Source organism: Aricia agestis, chromosome Z, assembly GCF_905147365.1.
Source record: "Aricia agestis chromosome Z, ilAriAges1.1, whole genome shotgun sequence".
NCBI classification, from domain to species: domain Eukaryota; kingdom Metazoa; phylum Arthropoda; class Insecta; order Lepidoptera; family Lycaenidae; genus Aricia; species Aricia agestis.
In genome coordinates, this window is record NC_056428.1 from 17,857,628 (window position 1) to 17,875,477 (window position 17,850).

The following is a 17,850-nucleotide window of genomic DNA, read 5'->3' on the forward strand; positions in this document are numbered from 1 at the left end:
TGCCTTAATGTCTATAGTTACTGAATATCTTAACCATACCATGCAAAATGTTTCAACTTTCTATGGCTATGATATTTATAAACTTCTGTCATCATAAGTGGTTTTACTATCAAATTATCTAATCAAGACTTTCGACGGTGTTTGCACTTTCATGTGAGTCTTATAGTGATATAATTAGATTAGATAATCTGTTATCAAGCTTATTGTAATAAAAATATACTCATCTTTGTAGTACATAAAAATCTTGGATAATACAGTTTATCAGGATAACATATTATACAATTATACATTAGAGCTACAAATAATAAAACTAAGGAATAGTAACTTCGTCAAAAAACATGCTCCACAATACTTATCAAAAAAGTGTACCTTAGGTACACATTTCAATACATTTGCAATATTTAGGTGACCTTGAGTGGTACTAGGCTGACGTTACATGACAGATCAAAAGGAACCAAATTTAAAACGGTAATAGTATGGGAGTTATGATTCCTTAGTTTTTATTATTAGATTAGAGGCTTAAATTCTTAAAAAGAGAATTCTGATAAACATATTTTGTAACTCACTCACTCAAAAAGATGCTTTTACCTTTAGTATGCCTTGAGAAGTCCACAAGGAAATGTGGACTAGAGTGGAATGTCAGAGAAGTGAGTGGAAGCTGTTGGGGGAGGCCAAGAGGCACACAGAAACAGAGACAGCGCTACCGAATAATAATTAATTTTAATATTTTGCAATGTATGTAAAATAAATGTATTGTTTTTCAAATCAAATCAAAATTTATTTATTTGCTAAGAATATAGTACAGTACATTCTGATTAAAGGCTAATAATAATAATGCCTTGAGAAACAATTTTTAATGTCCTTTTATATTGGCTTAATCCCTCAATTGTGGATTCGTGGAAATCTATTGAATATCCCAGTTGAGTGTGACCGCTTGGGAGTTGAAGCAATTAAGCTACATTTTTTTCTACATTAGGAACTTTATATTTTTTATTTATTAAAATGATTGCCAATGTAAATAATATGCACTACATTTTGTTAACACCAACAACAACCAAATGTGAAATGTGACAACCAAATGGAAAGGGCCCACGGGCAAAAGAAAAGTAGGCAGGCCAAAACAAAATTGGTCGCATGATATAGTTGGATAGACCAAATAGCTGGGAAAGATTGGATCGACAAAGCCATGGATAGAGAAGGCTGGGGGAGGCCTATACCCGAGAAAGGGCAGCTTCACCACATTCAACTAGTACTGCCAATTAAACAACTCTTATTGTAATATTTACTAGGTGGTGAACTGAATAAAAGGCTATAATAATAATAATAATAAAACATTTTGTTAAGCCAGTTTTGTGTTGGGTCACCTATGTGGTAACTTGCTCGACAATTATTGGCCAACATGTCTGGTCTGTGTAGTAACAATTGTTACTACACAGACTAGTTAAATATGTGTAACAGACTCGTGACTCATGCATTTTTGGTGGAATAATTATATTATCATTATCACATCTCAATAAATTGTAAATGCCCGGGAAAAGAAATAATATGTTTCTTATTATCTTACAGTTTGGGAGTTATCTCAGTATTGTTTTCTAACATTTTGTATAGTTTAAAAATTACAACCTTTATGAAAACGCATTTTGTCTTTAGAAACCAGATGTAGATTATGTATGTCACTTTGTCTTGTCTATAGAAGAATCATTTCTGTGGTTGTAATATTGCTTGTGTGCTTCATTTTAGTGACTGAAATAATCTCGGAATCTAGGTTTATGAATGTGTAATTTTAGCCACTCTAGGTTTTCAATACTTACATGCCACAAATGACAAAACATGCTGAAAAATATAATTTATTAAAAGAGTACCTATGAATATTAGAATGTTTTGCTGCAAGTTTTCAATAGGGATGATGACAAGGTCAAGGATTAGCGAATAAAATAAAGAAATCACGGTGGTAAATATGTGTTCCCAAAATTACAGCTCGATAGCATTTGTATTTTTTTTTGGTATGCGCCTTCAAAGTTAGATAATCAAGTCGATTTTTTTTTTCAATTAAATTTCTTAATATTTGTATACCAATCGATAACTTATGCAATTGAAAGCAACTTTTGTTATGAAACCACTTTCATAACCGCAATATTTAATATACCTATCGAACAAAGTTCTCTCCCGATGCGTACAAACTACGAAAGAGTGACGTCAGTCTTTCGTAGCACTTTGTATGGAGCGTTTCGGGCAGGTCTATTTTATGAGATGTTTGAATTGTCAAATCTTGGTGAATTTTTAAGCTATCAGAGTAATTCTTTCAGCGATGTTTCTATTCTTTAAGGGTCTTTCAATTACCAATAAGAAAAAAAAAATAGTCATCAAGCCTATTGGGTATTTGAAAAAAAAAATGATTTTTTTTAAATGTATTTTAAAATCTTATTTTTAATAATATTGATATTTGTCAGACATCGAAGTCTTAGAAAAACCGATGCCATGTTTTCTGACTAAAATCGAATCCACTCTTCGCTTTTTGTCATTTTTTAAGAGATTTGACAAATACAACCAGTCAAAACCGCTTAAGACTGAATCACTTAGTCAAAAGTACTTTTAACCAGCTACATTGGGCAAAAGTAATTTTAACTGTTATGTTAGTCACAAGTATTATTGACTAAAGCATAAGGCCAAAAGTAGTTTTGACTGATTTTGCTAGTCAATAGTACTTTTGACTGGTTAAGAGTTTTGACTGTTAGATATACATTTTAATAGTATATGGCAATATTAACCATATTTCGTTGATGTTTAAGGTCAAAATTGTTTGCGCTAACTATAATGCCATATCTACGTAGCTAAACTTTTTAGTAAATCCACAATAAACTGATGCTCCTATGACTCGAAATAAGAAATGTCGTAGGTGTGTTTTGGTTTTCATTTTTAATAAATTTAAGGCTTATTTGGGTTTAGAAGAACGCGTCCAATCAAAACATTCGTTTGGTCAACAATTCGTGGTATGTCAGTTCTACTGTTTTTATTGTTCTGTGGTCAAAGTTAACATTATGACGTCACACGCGCTCGGGTTAGTGCCGGAGCGTTTAGTTTTTATTTTGAAATAACTTTTGAATTATTGCGAAAATAAAGTGTTTTGTTACAAAACTTATACATATAATATGATCGTTCCATTAATATCACAAAAATTTTTTTTTGTTCAAATACCCAATTTGCTTTGTTAAATAAATACTCTATGCAAACAGTTCGCACTAAGTGGTCCATAAATGCATTTCCCTTCTGGCTAGCGGAAAAATTAGCACAAAAGTGGATTGCATTTATTATGTGTTTTCTATAAGGAAGTAAAATCAACATGTAGTATCAATATTATAGTAATTACTAATTAGTGTCATTAGTCCATAGTAATCGAGTAACACAGATGTCATAATCATATTATTATCTTAAGGTCAACATGAGAGTGGGCCTCTGTGCTACAGATGTACAGCTGTAGTGTTGTTATGTTATCAATTTTTTTTTTATGAAATAAGGGGGCAAACGAGCAAACGGGTCACCTGATGGAAAGCAACTTCCGTCGCCCATGGACACTCGCAGCATCAGAAGAGCTGCATGTGCGTTGCCGGCCTTTTAAGAGGGAATAGGGTAATAGGGGAGGGTAGGGAAGGGAAGGGAGTAGGGGAGGGTAGGAAAGGGAATAGGGTAGGGGATTGGGCCTCCGGTAAACTCACTCACTCGGCGACACAATCGCAAGCGCTGTTTCACGCCGGTTTTCTGTGAGAACGTGGTATTTATCCGGTCGAGCCGGCCCATTCGTGCCGAAGCATGGCTCTCCCACGTATGATTATAATTGACAAGTCTTGAATAACAAACACAATTATCTATACTAATATACTAATTATACTAATCTCTAAATAGTATAAAACAAAGTCGCTTTCCGCTGTCTGTATGTATGTGTGTATGTATGCTTAGATCTTTAAAACTACTCAACGGATTTTGATGCAGTTTTTTTTAATAGATTGAGTGTTTCAAGAGGAAGGTTTATATGTATAACATATGCATAATATGGTAGAGAAACACTGATAATTTTAGAGGTTTCTAATGTTATGTCGTAAATAAATTCATTTTTTTGCGTTTATATTGCAAACGCTGGCTAAACCCTACGAGATAGATCAAAATAATGTACTACAGTATTGTACGCCTTAATAAGGTAAACAAAAAAGTCCGCGATGGTATATGTCTATTTCTTAGGGATAACTCACAATAGCCATTTTTGTTCTTTACTTTTTACGAAAAATAATGGCTTATTTACGAAGCGATTTTAACAATTTACAACATTAACCCTTATCCAAATAAACATGTTTGGAAGCTAAGACATTAAATGTAGATTATAATTGTCTTTTACACTATACAATTTCGATCAATACTTTAGAAGTTTTCAAACGTATAAACTTACGCGGAATCAAAAAATATGTCGCGCGGCGGCGGCCGAGGGACATAGCGGTTACGGCGGAACCGGCCGGGGGCTCTCATAAGCTTCGGGCTTATGTTATTGTAGTAGATAGTGTATTTCGTCATTGTGTGGTTGTGCAGACGGTAACGCAGAGGAGCAACCACAGCGCTTTCTTTCAGATATTCATTGTTTCTGGTTCTTTGGTTTCTGAATTGTCGATAAAAATATATTTGACTTGGTTAGAAAAACGGACTTTTGTTTTTGCTTTGCGATTGGGTTATTTGTTGCTTTGTGGGTATTACTATACGATCATGCCTGGAAGACGTCGTCGTTCGAACATAGGTCGTAGTACAGTGAATTCCAAAAGAGCACGTTCAGTAAGAGATGAAGAATCGTCAACGGAACGTGAGACTCGCCTCAGCCAGAATAGTGATAGAAATCGGATACAGAGAGAAAGAGAATCGTCTGTAGAGCGTGAGGCTCGCCTCAGTCGGAAAAATGATAGACTTCGGATACAGAGAGAAAGAGAATCGTCTGTAGAGCATGAGGCTCGCCTCAGTCGGAAAAATGATAGAATTCGGATACAGAGAGAAAGAGAATCGTCTGTAGAGCGTGAGGCTCGCCTCAGCCAGAATAGTGATAGAAATCGAATACAGAGAGAAAGAGAATCGTCTGTAGAGCGTGAGGCTCGCCTCAGCCAGAATAGTGATAGAAATCGAATACAGAGAGAAAGAGAATCATCTGTAGAGCGTGAGGCTCGCCTCAGCCAGGATAGGGATAGGCATCGAATACAGAGAGCAAGAAAATCATCCGCACAGACACATAGCAACACCGAACAAAACGAACAACCAAACAGCCACAGACCCGAGAGAGTAACTAATTCATGGGTAAATAAAGAAAATTCTGCCAATTTTTGCGAAACTTTTATCGTTTACACAGCACAATAGGAAAAATCACCCGATTTTGAAACATTCTTCATTGGTGCTCCGCTTCTATTGGTCTTAGCGTGATAATATATTATAGGCTACATCCTACTAATATTATAAAGGCGAAAGTTTGTTTGGATATATGGATGTGTGGATGTATGGATGTTTGTTACTCTTTCACGCAAAAACTACTGAACGGATTTTAATGAAACTTTACAATAATATAGCTTATACATCAGAATAACACATAGGCTTTCAATTTTAACCGACTTTCAACATGGGGGAGGTGTTATGTTCGTTTTCTTATATTCAACGATTACTCCGCCGTATGTTACCCGATTTTTATATTCACAAAAGTGGTGATCTGATGAAGGATCCATAAGTAATCGAGGGAACTCCTCAAAACTTATAGGGAAACGTGTGGTGACTTCGGTTTCGTGAGAAGTATTCTAAGCATATGCTACCAACGAGTAAGATTTTGCACCGAGATATACCTGGTATACCGTGGTTCGGAAGGTGCTGAGAGAACTCCTGATTCTTTATAGATACAAGTTTGGGAGTTTCGGCGTTGTTTTAAGAACAGGAACCATATGCTACTATGCAAATTACATTCATTCATCATCATCATCATCATCACTACCATATTATACCATTTCATAGTCTTTTAGATCGAGACTCGAGTTTGTCAAGCGATAATTAAAAAAAAATCTTTATTTTATTTCTAAAAATAGTTTGACGACCTCTGTGGCTCAGTGGTGAGCGCGTTGGTAGCTCAAGCCGGAGGTTGCGGGTTCAAATCCCGCCGACGGAACAAAAAGTTTTCAAAGTTCCTGGGTCATGGATGTGTATTAAATATGTGTATCATATAATTAAAATCTTAAATATATGTATAGTATAAAAGTATTAAATATATTTCCGTTGTCTGGTACCTGTAACACAAGTCCATCAGGTACTTACCACGGGGCCAGACTGACGTGGTGTGAAGCGTCCATAGATAAAAAAAATCTATACCTCCCTAATATAATAACATTAAAGAGTATGTTTGCTTGGACGCGTCAATCTCAGGAACTACAGGTCCGATTTAAAAACTTATCTCAGTGTTAGATTGATCATTTATCGAGTAAGACTATAGGCTATATTATATAATATATTATCACGCTAAGACTAATACGACCGAAGAAACTCAGGAAAATGCGGAAAAAACGGGGAAAATATTTTTTATGGGAAAATGTACGGTTTCTGTAAAATTCCTAATTTACGCGGGCGAAGCCGCGCGGGACATCTAGTAATATTATAAATGCGAAAGTATCTCTGTCTGTCTCGCTTTCACGCCAAAACTACTGAACCGATTGTAATGAAATTTTGTACACAGATAGTCTAAAGCCTGAGAAAAAACATAGGCTACTTTTTAACTGGAAAAAGGGGTTGTAAGGGGGTGTTTATGCGTAAATTTGTTCAAATTAAGTAAGTTCCAAAAACTCATAACAGATGGCGCCAAGAGTCGCCTAGATCGCGCTATTGCTTGCTCATGCGAATTTCCATAAAAGGTGGTACCATGTTTAATTAAGTTTTTCGATTCTTTCGATTGTCATACACGTTATTAAATAACTCACCTACCAACATAGATATATCAGAAACTAGCTGTTGCCCGCGACTTCGTCCGCGTGGACTTCAGTTTATAGCGCGCGGTGTCAATAAAATTGGGGTCAAAAGCTTTTTAAAACCCTGGTACCCCTTAAATCAAAATACCCAAAACAGCCGTGTAGTGTGCAAAAAAAATCATATTATATTTTATTTTAATTAAACTTTTTCTTATACCTTTTAAAGCTTATTTAGCGGTACACAACTTAGCTGCATAATGCATTACACAACTTTAGCTTTGCCCAATAGCCAATACCCATAGGCCATTAACTATTTAGTATTTATTATTGGTAGACTGTTGTTTCTGATTTCTATGTTGGTACGTGAGTTATTTAATAACATGTATAACAATCGAAAGAATCGAAATATTAACTCAACATGGTACCACCTCTTATAGAAATACATATGAGCATGCGATAGCGCGATCTAGGCGACTCTTGGCGCCATCTGTTCCAGTTTTTGGAGCTTACTTAATTTGAACAAATTTACGCATAAACACCCCCTTAAAACTCCTTTTTCCAGTAAGAAGTAGCCTATGTCCTTTCTCAGGCTTTAGACTATCTGTGTAAAAAATTTCATTACAATCGGTTCAGTAGTTTTGGCGCTGTTGTTTTTGAATTTGATATCTAATCTAAGTTGGTAGGTGAGTTCTTAGTTAATAACGTGTATAACAATCGAAAGAATCTAAAAACTTAGCTTAACATGGTACCACCTCTTATAGAAATACGCATGAGCAAGCAATAGCGCGATCTAGAGGACTCTTGGTGCCATCTATTTTGAGTTTTTGGAACTAACTTAATTTGACCAAATTTACGCATTTTCACCCCCTTACCCTTTTCCAGTTAAAAAGTAGCCTATGTCCTTTCTCAGGCTTTAGACTATCTGTGTACAAAATTTCATTACAATCGGTTCAGTAGTTTTGGCGTGAAAGCGAGACAGACAGACAGACAGAGATACTTTCGCATTTATAATATTAGTATAGAACGTGTAAAACAATCGAAAGAATCGAAAAACTTAGCTTAACATGGTACCACGTCTTATAGAAATACGCATGATCAAGCAATAGCGCGATCTAGGGGACTCTTGGCGCCATCTATTTTGAGTTTTTAGAACTAACTTAATTTGACCAAATTTACGCATTTTCACCCCCTTACAACCCCCTTTTCCAGTTAAAAAGTAGCCTATGTCCTTTCTCAGGCCTTAGACTATCTGTGTACAAAATTTCATTACAATCGGTTCAGTAGTTTTGGCGTGAAAGCGAGACAGACACACAGACAGACAGACAGAGATACTTTCGCATTTATAATATTAGTATAGATAACAGATACTGACATATAATAACATATAATAATAAATACTAAATAGTTTATGGGTAAAGCTAAAGTTGTGTAATGCAGCTAAGTTGTGTAAAGCTAAATAAGCTTTAAAATTTGGTAAGTATAAAAAAGTTTAATAAAAAAATATATTATGTGCACACTACACAGCTGTTTTGGGTATTTTGATTTGAGGGGTACCAGGGTTTTAAAAAGCTTTTAAATTTGACACCAATTTTGTTGACATCGCGCGCTTTGAAGTGAAGTCCACGCGGACGAAGTCGCGGATAACAGCTAGTTATTAATAAACGCTTCCATTTTAAATCTTTTATGTGTGTCACATCTAACATTGGTAGGTACCTACATAACTTTGGTGTTTTCTGCACATTGTACAGTGCAAACAATTTTGAAAATATCTGGCCAACCTTTTTTTATAATTAGGAAAAAGTTAACTAAGATTTGCTTTTCAATAAGGTAAGAGCTGGTATGATTAAGAAAATTGTTCCTATACCACAGAATAGATAGTACAAGTACCTATACTAAATTTCATAGTCCAAGGCCATCTCTAAATGTTGTTAAATGATCATAGATAGTGGATACTTGCAAATATTTGATTTTGAAATATAGTATTAGTTTGCTAATGCTGGTTTCACACGACACAATTCATGTGACCTTTGGTTGTAATACCTTATCCCACCAAAAACATACCTGTTAAAATGGGGCTAGTATCCACCAAAGCTATATCTATGAAATTGGGTATACTGCTTAAGTACTGGTATAATATCGCATATCGTATCGTGTCATATCGCAATAGACACTGCAAGCTATAACAGGGTGGTCAAAAGTGCGTCGAAACGGTTCGTGTAAATAGTGCACGACTGACGGCATGCGCGCGGCCTGCTGGAACTTGGCCTGTGCACTTCCGTGCGCTTTGATAGGCCCACTTAGTTACAGCCACTGATAACTTAGTTGCCCTAGCTTAGGGGCATGGGCGTACCCAGGTTCTGGGCCAGGGGGGGGGGGGGGGCATATTAGATTTTTTAGAAGCTAGGTGTTTATAAAGAATAAAAAATTAATAATTTTTAGTTGTTAAATATTGTATCATTGCAAACAAATGGCAAAAATTCGTTTTATTAGTTTTAATTTTTATAGACGAAAGTACTAGATAATGTACTTAGTAGGGAATTCAATATAATCCAGGGGAGGGGGTCATTTTTGATGATAAATAGGTATGATAAATAATGACGATATATAGGAGAATTATGCCTAAGGCACTTCAAAGAGTAAGAATTATTATTTAATACCTTTTTGTTCATTATAAATTATTATTGTTTTTACACTGGAAGTCAGTTTTAATTTTTTGTTAAAAATAATAATCAGGTCCATCCTTAGAATTGAAAAAGATACTCTTGCAACTTCTGTCAGTGTTTAGTCCTACCTTATTGGCAAAATGTAGTCACGAAGTTGATAAAAATTATACTGCCGTTGCGAACAACAGGATATATTGAGTCCATATACTGGGTCAACAGAGGTTAATAGCTGTTGTGGTCGTATTCAGTTACACGATTGACGGAGGACAGGACCATTACATACTTGTAATAGAATGGTCGTCACCAAACACGTATAAATATTGATAATATACAAAAATACAAATACAAAATACAAAAATTTTATTGTTATGAATAATTACAATGTTTTTTCAAAAACTTCAGTCCCCCCTCCCCTCCCCCTCTTTGTTAACCAAACACATAACTTAGAATACATATTTACATTACTATATGCAGTTTTGAAACTGTTGATTCTTCCGAATACCTAGTACCTACTGATAGGTATACGTACTAGAATCCAGTGCTGCTGTATCAATGTCAGCTATGGGATAGCTGACATTGATACAGCAGTACAGACATTAGACATATTGTGTAATGAGTGCAGTTACTGCATTACACCAATTTACCACTGCTCTGTTAGTGTAACACCTTACACCTGCCAGGTATTAATCTCCCCACGTGGTCTACGTCACTACGTTTCCGATATCTCTGTTATCATAACGTAAAATATCTGGACTTCTGCCAAATATCGTTACGGGAACCGTTGAAGGAAATGCAATTGTGTAGGCACAAAATGAAGACCACGTGAGCTACTATGGCCAAATGTTGGGTTACATGTTGTGAGTATTAACTTTTACTTAACATGGTGCAGAGTTTGTTCACCTCTGGTTATAGCCTATAGGTTGTACGTTTAAATTGGAGTAAGATGGTGACAAACAATAATAGTGTCCAAGGAGTTGGGAAGTCTGTTGTAACTTATAATAGTATAATTGATCACATATGCCATGTCCAGTTATTTCAGAAAGGCTTCCAGTATTTTTTGGGTTGTATTCCTCTTGAGGTAGATATTCTCTGCTAGGGCACTAACCGTGTGTTCTGTCTGCAGGGCGCGCAGAAGCCGTTCAAGCGGGTGATCAAGGCCAACATCGGAGATGCGCACGCCATGGGGCAAGTGCCCATCACCTTTATCAGACAGGTAACACACATATTCCATATTTGAAATTGTTTATCACACCAGCCCTATTTTGAGGGCCATTATGATTCTTAGGCCTCAAAAAGCATGTCCCCTACTATGTCACACCTGAGATCATAGAAGTACTTCGTAGTTATGCTGTTGATCCAGGCTACACAGAAGTTGTAGTGGGAAAATTGGCCGAAGAAAGTGTTGTATCGTGTCCGAAGCCCATTGCAATTTATTAGAAAAAGAAGAAATTAATGAGGACAAACAAAAAAGCATACACCTCTAGTATTATGCGATAACTCCCCAAATTACTTATTGTAGGTGCTGGCGTGCACCGTCCTCCCCGAGCTGCTGAAGACCAGCGACTTCCCCGCCGACGTGAAGCAGCGCGCCTGCGACCTCATGAGCGGTCTCGGGTAAGTTGCTTAGGGTGGGTACCAGAGGCTAGGCTAGAGGTTAAAGTTAAAGTTATGGTCAAAGTTACGGTTATAGGTAAGGCTAACTTTAACTTTAACCACAGAATTTGACAGATGACAGCTGGTCCGACAAGGCTTGAAATGAACGTGGGCGGGGGCGCTGCTGGTAAAGGAGAACTGTCAAAAATTGCGGTTTTGTATGATGACAGCGTTAGTTCCTTTTTTCGCCACGTTCATTCAAAGCCTTGTCGAGCTCAAGGTTGTGGTTAGATATGGCGTCCATTTTTGACTTTAACCAAAGATTTGAAATTTTGCATTGTAGTTATAGTTATAGTTAAAGTTACAGTTATAGCTAAAGTAAGTTGGTGCAACCCACCCTTATTGTGGTTATGGTATCCTGGTACTTTGGATAGACGACGCGAGTTGCTAAATTCCGTGTTCTCAGATATTTAAATTGTTTTTAACCGAAGCACGGTTATGTTTTTCGAGAGTACCTATTTAGTATTTTAGTACATAATAATTGTTTGGCCGCCTGACCGGCTTGATGGATTTAAGCTACAGAGGTATCGCTAAATTCATTCGTGTTTACTGTAAGAGTGAGTGATTTTTACTTATAAGTTATAATCTATACATATAAAACAAAGTCGATTTTTTCACTAATGTCCCTTTGTTCCTTTTAATCTTTAAAACTACTTTTAAGATTTTGATGACTCTTTCAGTGTAAGATAGCCCATTTATCGAGGAAGGCTATAGGCTATATTTTATCACGCTAAGACTAATAGGAGCGAATAAATAGAGGAAAATGTGGAAAAAACGCGGAAAGTTATATGAAAGGGCTAACTTAAACGCGGTAATCTCAGGAACTACTGGTCCTAGTTGAAAAATTCTTTCAGTATTAGCCCATTTATTGAGAAAGGCTGTTATAGGCTATATTTTATCACGTTAGACTAATAGGAGAATGTGGAAAAAACGGGGGTAATTATTTGAAAGGGCTTATCTCGCGAACTACTGGTGACCTATATGAAATAGAAGTTCAAGTCACGTGAAGGATCATAGGCTATCGATTTTAATCATTTTTTCAGTGGCTATACATATATTTTATACCCGTGCGACGCCGGGACGGGTCGCTAGTACTAACATAACTTAAGTTACCAATTGGTTTCATAAAACTTGATATCAAAGCCAAAAAAAAACCTATTTTTGTTTTTAAACAATAACAATTTGAGATTTCAAGTCATCGAACATTTTTATAAAACCGCGTTCTAGTTTACATAAGAATAAAAATGTTTTTAATATTATTCATTGCAATAGTTGTTAATGAGGTTAATAAGCAGACTTTAGAGTTAATTGTTCCATTACAAACTGCAGACTGTCTACCGCCGGTCGTTAGCATAATGATTCAGCGCTGTGCGCATTTACATTATAGGTGACTCGGTCTGTCCGTTTTGTTGTTATAATCCCACAATTATTTTGGTGATGGTAGCGTTTTCTTTGAAACGGTATACCTACCTGACAAATATGTAGTACTTATAATGCCTAAGTATGTGTGCAATACAAAGAACATGATTATTTAACCCATGGTTATCAAAGCTGGAAAAGCCAGGCAGTTAAGTAGGCAATCTGCATTAACCAAAACAGATCGGAAACTTGAAAACAACTTCTTGTCTTTAAACTTTTCCCCGTCTACTTCCGTATACCGCTATACAGCGACCACTAAGCCTCTAGACGCCTTATGCAAGGCGAATACTTTCAGACAATGGCCGTGTTCGTCGGCGTATTTTTGGACAAACCTTTTATTGCGCATGTCCAAAAGATGTCATGGCAACGCCATAACAAGTTGCTGGTCAAGTCGTAAACAACGTCTTAATTGTTTATACATGATTAAAATAATAAAAGCTAAACATAAATACATAAGCCTAAATTGTCTAACAGCCGTACAAATAATAATTTATTTAACACTATGATAGTGTTTGATTATTTTATTTCGGAAAATATGGATATGGATCACTTGAAAAAATTTAAAAATTTAATTGTTTTGTTTTTATGAAATAAGAGGGCAAACGAGCAAACTGGTCACCTAATGGAAAGCAACTTCCGTCACCCATGGACACTCGTAGCATCAGAAGAGATGCAGGTGCGTTGCCGGCCTTTTAAGAGGGAATAGGGTAACAGGAGAGGGTAGGGATGGGAAGGGAAGGGAATATGGGAAGGTAAGGAAGGGAAGGGAATAGGGGAAGGTAGGGAAGGGAATAGGGTGGGGGATTGGGCCTCCGGTAAACTCACTCACTCGGTGAAACACAGCGCAAGCGCTGTTTCACGCCGGTTTTCTGTGAGAGCATGGTATTTCTCCATTCGTGCCGAAGTATGGCTCTCCCACTGGTTTGTTCATTGCAACGCCACCAACAAATTGCAATTGGGTTAAATGTCAAGTCGTAAACAGTTGTCGTTGCCATGGCATGACATGATTTGGACATGCGCAATAACTAGGTTTTGCAGTAAATGCGCTAAAAATTACGACGAACACGGCCAATATGTAAGACTTATAGGTCTTACTTTAGATAATGATAGCGAAATCTGTCTTAGTATCGACCACATCCGTGACCCATGTACATCTCGTGCGTTTCATACAAAATATTTTTTTTACTGTCAAGAATCAATTTATTCAGAGCTCAAATTACACTGGTCTGAATCCATGACGAAAGCATTTGACATAAGTCATATCCCTTTCTATCAAATACAAATTAGTAATGCTTATCCTTTCTTCCGTTATCGTCACGCGCCACTAGTGATGTGATACCAACTATCTTTCAGAGGTATATTTTTTTTAATCGAAAATCGAAACAAAGCATGATATGCGCAAGTCATTTTGAGTAGAACTGTTGTTCAACATCTGATTAATGATTATAATTTATATAGCGTATAGCTATACGTGGGAGAGCCATGCTTCGGCACGAATGGGCCGGCTCGACCGGAGAAATACCACGTTCTCACAGAAAACCGGCGTGAAACAGCGCTTGCGCTGTGTTTCGCCGAGTGAGTGAGTTTACCGGAGGCCCAATCCCCTACCCTATTTCCTTCATTACCTTCCCTACTCCCTTCTCTTCCCATCCCTACCCTTAAAAGGCCGGCAACGCACGCGCAGCTCTTTTGATGCTGCGAGTGTCCATGGGCGCGGAAGTAGCTTTCCATCAGGTGACCCGTTAGCTCGTTTGCCCCCTTATTTCATAAAAAAAATAAAAAATATTACAGAATTTTTGCCCTTTAAAAGTTTAAAAGAAGTATATTTTTAAATATACTTAGGTAAGTATAGGTACTTTTTTAATATAATCCGAAGACGTTTTTGTATATTTTTAGAAGCTTGCCACAATTAATAAAAGTCTTTTCTTCATTCTATACTTTAAAATAAATATGTACTGGTTTTTTTATTTCTTTTGACAAGCGCTTCTCGTACTTCCCATCACTAGTTCTGATTTATGACATGCCGTGAATTTGAATTGGCCAATCGTAATGCATTTCTTACCTCTCCCCCCCCGCGTCGCTTACCTCAGCACATTAACACAATAATTTATTATGAGAAAATCAAAACATTAGGCGTCTATTGGGTTATGTGGTCGCTGCCGCTATACAACAGGATATGACGCGATGTCTGATGTTTAAGTCTGTAATAAATAAAATAGGTTTAACAGCTATTAATATTATTGTTTATGAGTTATAACTTTACAAATAGTTTGACCATAATTATTGATAATAACGAATCTTTAAACCTAACTCAGTATCATGCTATCACCTCTACAGCGGCGGCTCGGTGGGTGCGTACTCGGCGTCGCACGGCGTGGACATGATCCGGCAGCATGTGGCAGAGTACATCGCGCGGCGGGACGGCCACCCCAGTCGCTGGCAGGACGTGTGCCTCTCCGCCGGCGCCTCCACCGCCATCAAGAACTGCCTGCAGCTGCTGTGTAACCCCGTCGATGGGAAGCCGTCGGGTGAGTCCGCTAGTTAGTCAGTGGCGTAGCTAGGTAACCCAAGACCCTGGGACAAAAAATAAATTAGCAGAGGCGATGCAACTCGCTAGACTGAAATTTTCTGTGGGCGAGGCCCCTCGATCAGAGGCGTATTTTAAAACTTTTACGTCAAGTTCCAGTTGACATTTGCTAACTCACATATGAATTTGTTTATTGTTAATCAGATATTGAGGGCCCCTCTGAATTTGAGGGCTCCGTGACACTGATCCACCCCTTGCCCCTTAGTAGCTACGCCATTGTAGTTAGTATAAATAGAATTAGCGCCCCCAAGGTCAAAAGTTGTGGGAGTATGCAAAGGAGCCTTAAGAGGATACACCAGGGGCAAGAGAAATTGAAAATAGGTATTTGAAAATGTATTGCTGTCTCACCAATCTCAAGTCTCCCACCGCAGAGCGTGATAAAGACAACACGACAAAAGTTCTAATAAAAGAACAGAAAATCTTTGATTCGTTGTCCGCTGATTCCTTCTCCAAAACTTAACCGATTTAAGTAATTTTTTCATTAAGAAATAAAGCAAGGCTTGAGCTGTGTTCCTATGTTTTATTTTTTTTTGTATATTTGAGGTAGTTTTGTTCTCTGGGTGTTTGAACACAGAGGAAAATCTGGCCATTTTTTTGGTTTTTGGACGTTCTATCTTTTTTATTAATAAAATTATGAAAAAAAAAAGAAAACATAGGGACATGCTAATAGTGGCCATAGATATTCAGGAAAAAAATCATAACTCTACCGGCATTATCCAGGCAGGGAGGAAACAGGGGACAACGTTTGTATGGAAAAACGGCGGTGTGGAATCCTCTTAAAGAAAGAAAGCGATGTGGTAAGCTCGGTCCGCCCGAAACCTATTATATTAGAGTTCAGTTGTCGTATTTAATATATTGCCTTAGAAAACTTTGACGGCGCGATGCAGGATTGTATCGCTAGTTAGTCCGCCACAAGACCGCTAGACTTATATTGTAGCCAATGTGTAATCACGATTATCTTGACCATTTAAATAGAGTTCTTGGGTTTAGTAGCGATATGACGCATTCGACTTAAAAATATGTATGTCCTTGCAAGCAGCTGCAAAGTAGTACTTGGAGCTCCTTGGCTCAAAAGACAGCTGCTTTATTTCCGCCATGATCCCGTTCAAATTGCCAGTATACTTGTCTAGAATATGATACTATTTGGCAATCCTAATATAGTTAAATAATAATACGGATTTTGCCTTAGAATATAACAAGTCATTTGCCTTAGAATATAATAGTTCATTTTTAAGAAAGAAAGGTACAAATCACGGGTTTTTGACTTTAGAACACGCCTGACACTTCGTCCTGACGTAATAACATGATAATGTGGTGTGGTGGGTTAGCCCCAGACCGTTGCACGTGATATCGATTATGTTGTGGTGTGTAACTACTGACGACTGGCGACTTGAGTTCACACCAAGGTCGACTGTGGTGGCGCGACTCGATGCAGTACTATTAACTATTACTTTGCAGTCTAGTAAATAACCATTACTATGCAGTGTAGAGTTAAATTTAGAAATGTTTGACTAAGGTTATGGATAAGAACGAAATTTAGATTTTTTTTTAGTTAATTTGCTGTAAAGCTTATTTATAATCCGCTTACGATTAATAAAATGCACATAACAGTTTGTTTTATCGCCATGACTAAAAAATTACCTATTGTTATTAGGTGTCAATGGATTGTTTATAATGAGTTGGCTATTCCATACTAATATTATAAACGCTATGTATGTCTGTCTTGTCTGTTACCTCTTCACGCCCAAAACCACTGAACCGATTTTGCTGATGTATGGATAATAGATATACTTTGAGTCCCGGGAAAGTACATAGGATACTTTTTATCCCGGAATAATGTACGGTTCCCGCGCGATAATCGAGTCTCAGCGCAAGAGAGTCGGGGGCGCCATCTAGTTAGCTGTATATCGGTTAATGTTTTTTTTTAATTTTTGATTATTTTGAATCATTAATAATAATACCTGTTTAAAAACTGCCTAGCTTTGGAGTTTGGTCGTTTACCTACTGCGATACAATGTGTCATGTGACGCTACCATCATTAGACAAGTCGTGATTGATTGGAATTCCTAATGGAAGTCTATGTGTGTCTATGTTGTGTACTTTCAGTAGTACGTCATCGTTATGTCAACAACAACCGAGATTTTCGTTTTGCGGCTATGCCTCATCTTAACAGACTCGAGTGTTTTAACTTTTATAGAAAACGATATACATCTATTTTGTTATTGATAATATTATACAGTATATTATTATTATACAGGTCTAATATTATATAAATATATAAATTATAGCCTGCAAATTGCAATTCAAGTCAGAAACCTATTAACCTATAAACTTAATAATTAATAAACCTAAAAAACATAAATAATAAAGCGTAGTTTTGCCCAGAGACAAATAAAATACTTATCAAACAGTTATCATGTTTACTCAATGCTTGTGGCATGACGACAGACATTTACAATATGTAGATATAATATTATGTTGTAGATAATGATGTCTAATGTTTAATTTTTGTTACAACATACGTGAGGAACAAATACCAGCGCATATATCAAATATGTACTGCTAT

The 17,850-nt window shown here is 36.9% G+C and overlaps 1 protein-coding gene across 2 annotated transcripts in view; it reads left to right on the plus strand.

Annotated features, from left to right (window-relative positions):
- LOC121738434 (alanine aminotransferase 1-like) overlaps window positions 1–17,850 on the plus strand; it is a 30,641-nt gene that overhangs the window by 1,486 nt on the left and 11,305 nt on the right. For both annotated transcript variants that reach the window (XM_042130474.1, XM_042130473.1), the window contains exons 3-5: window positions 10,749–10,838; window positions 11,145–11,239; window positions 15,035–15,225. In XM_042130474.1, the coding sequence (XP_041986408.1) occupies window positions 10,749–10,838; window positions 11,145–11,239; window positions 15,035–15,225 (376 nt within the window). The remainder of the gene's footprint in view (window positions 1–10,748; window positions 10,839–11,144; window positions 11,240–15,034; window positions 15,226–17,850) is intronic.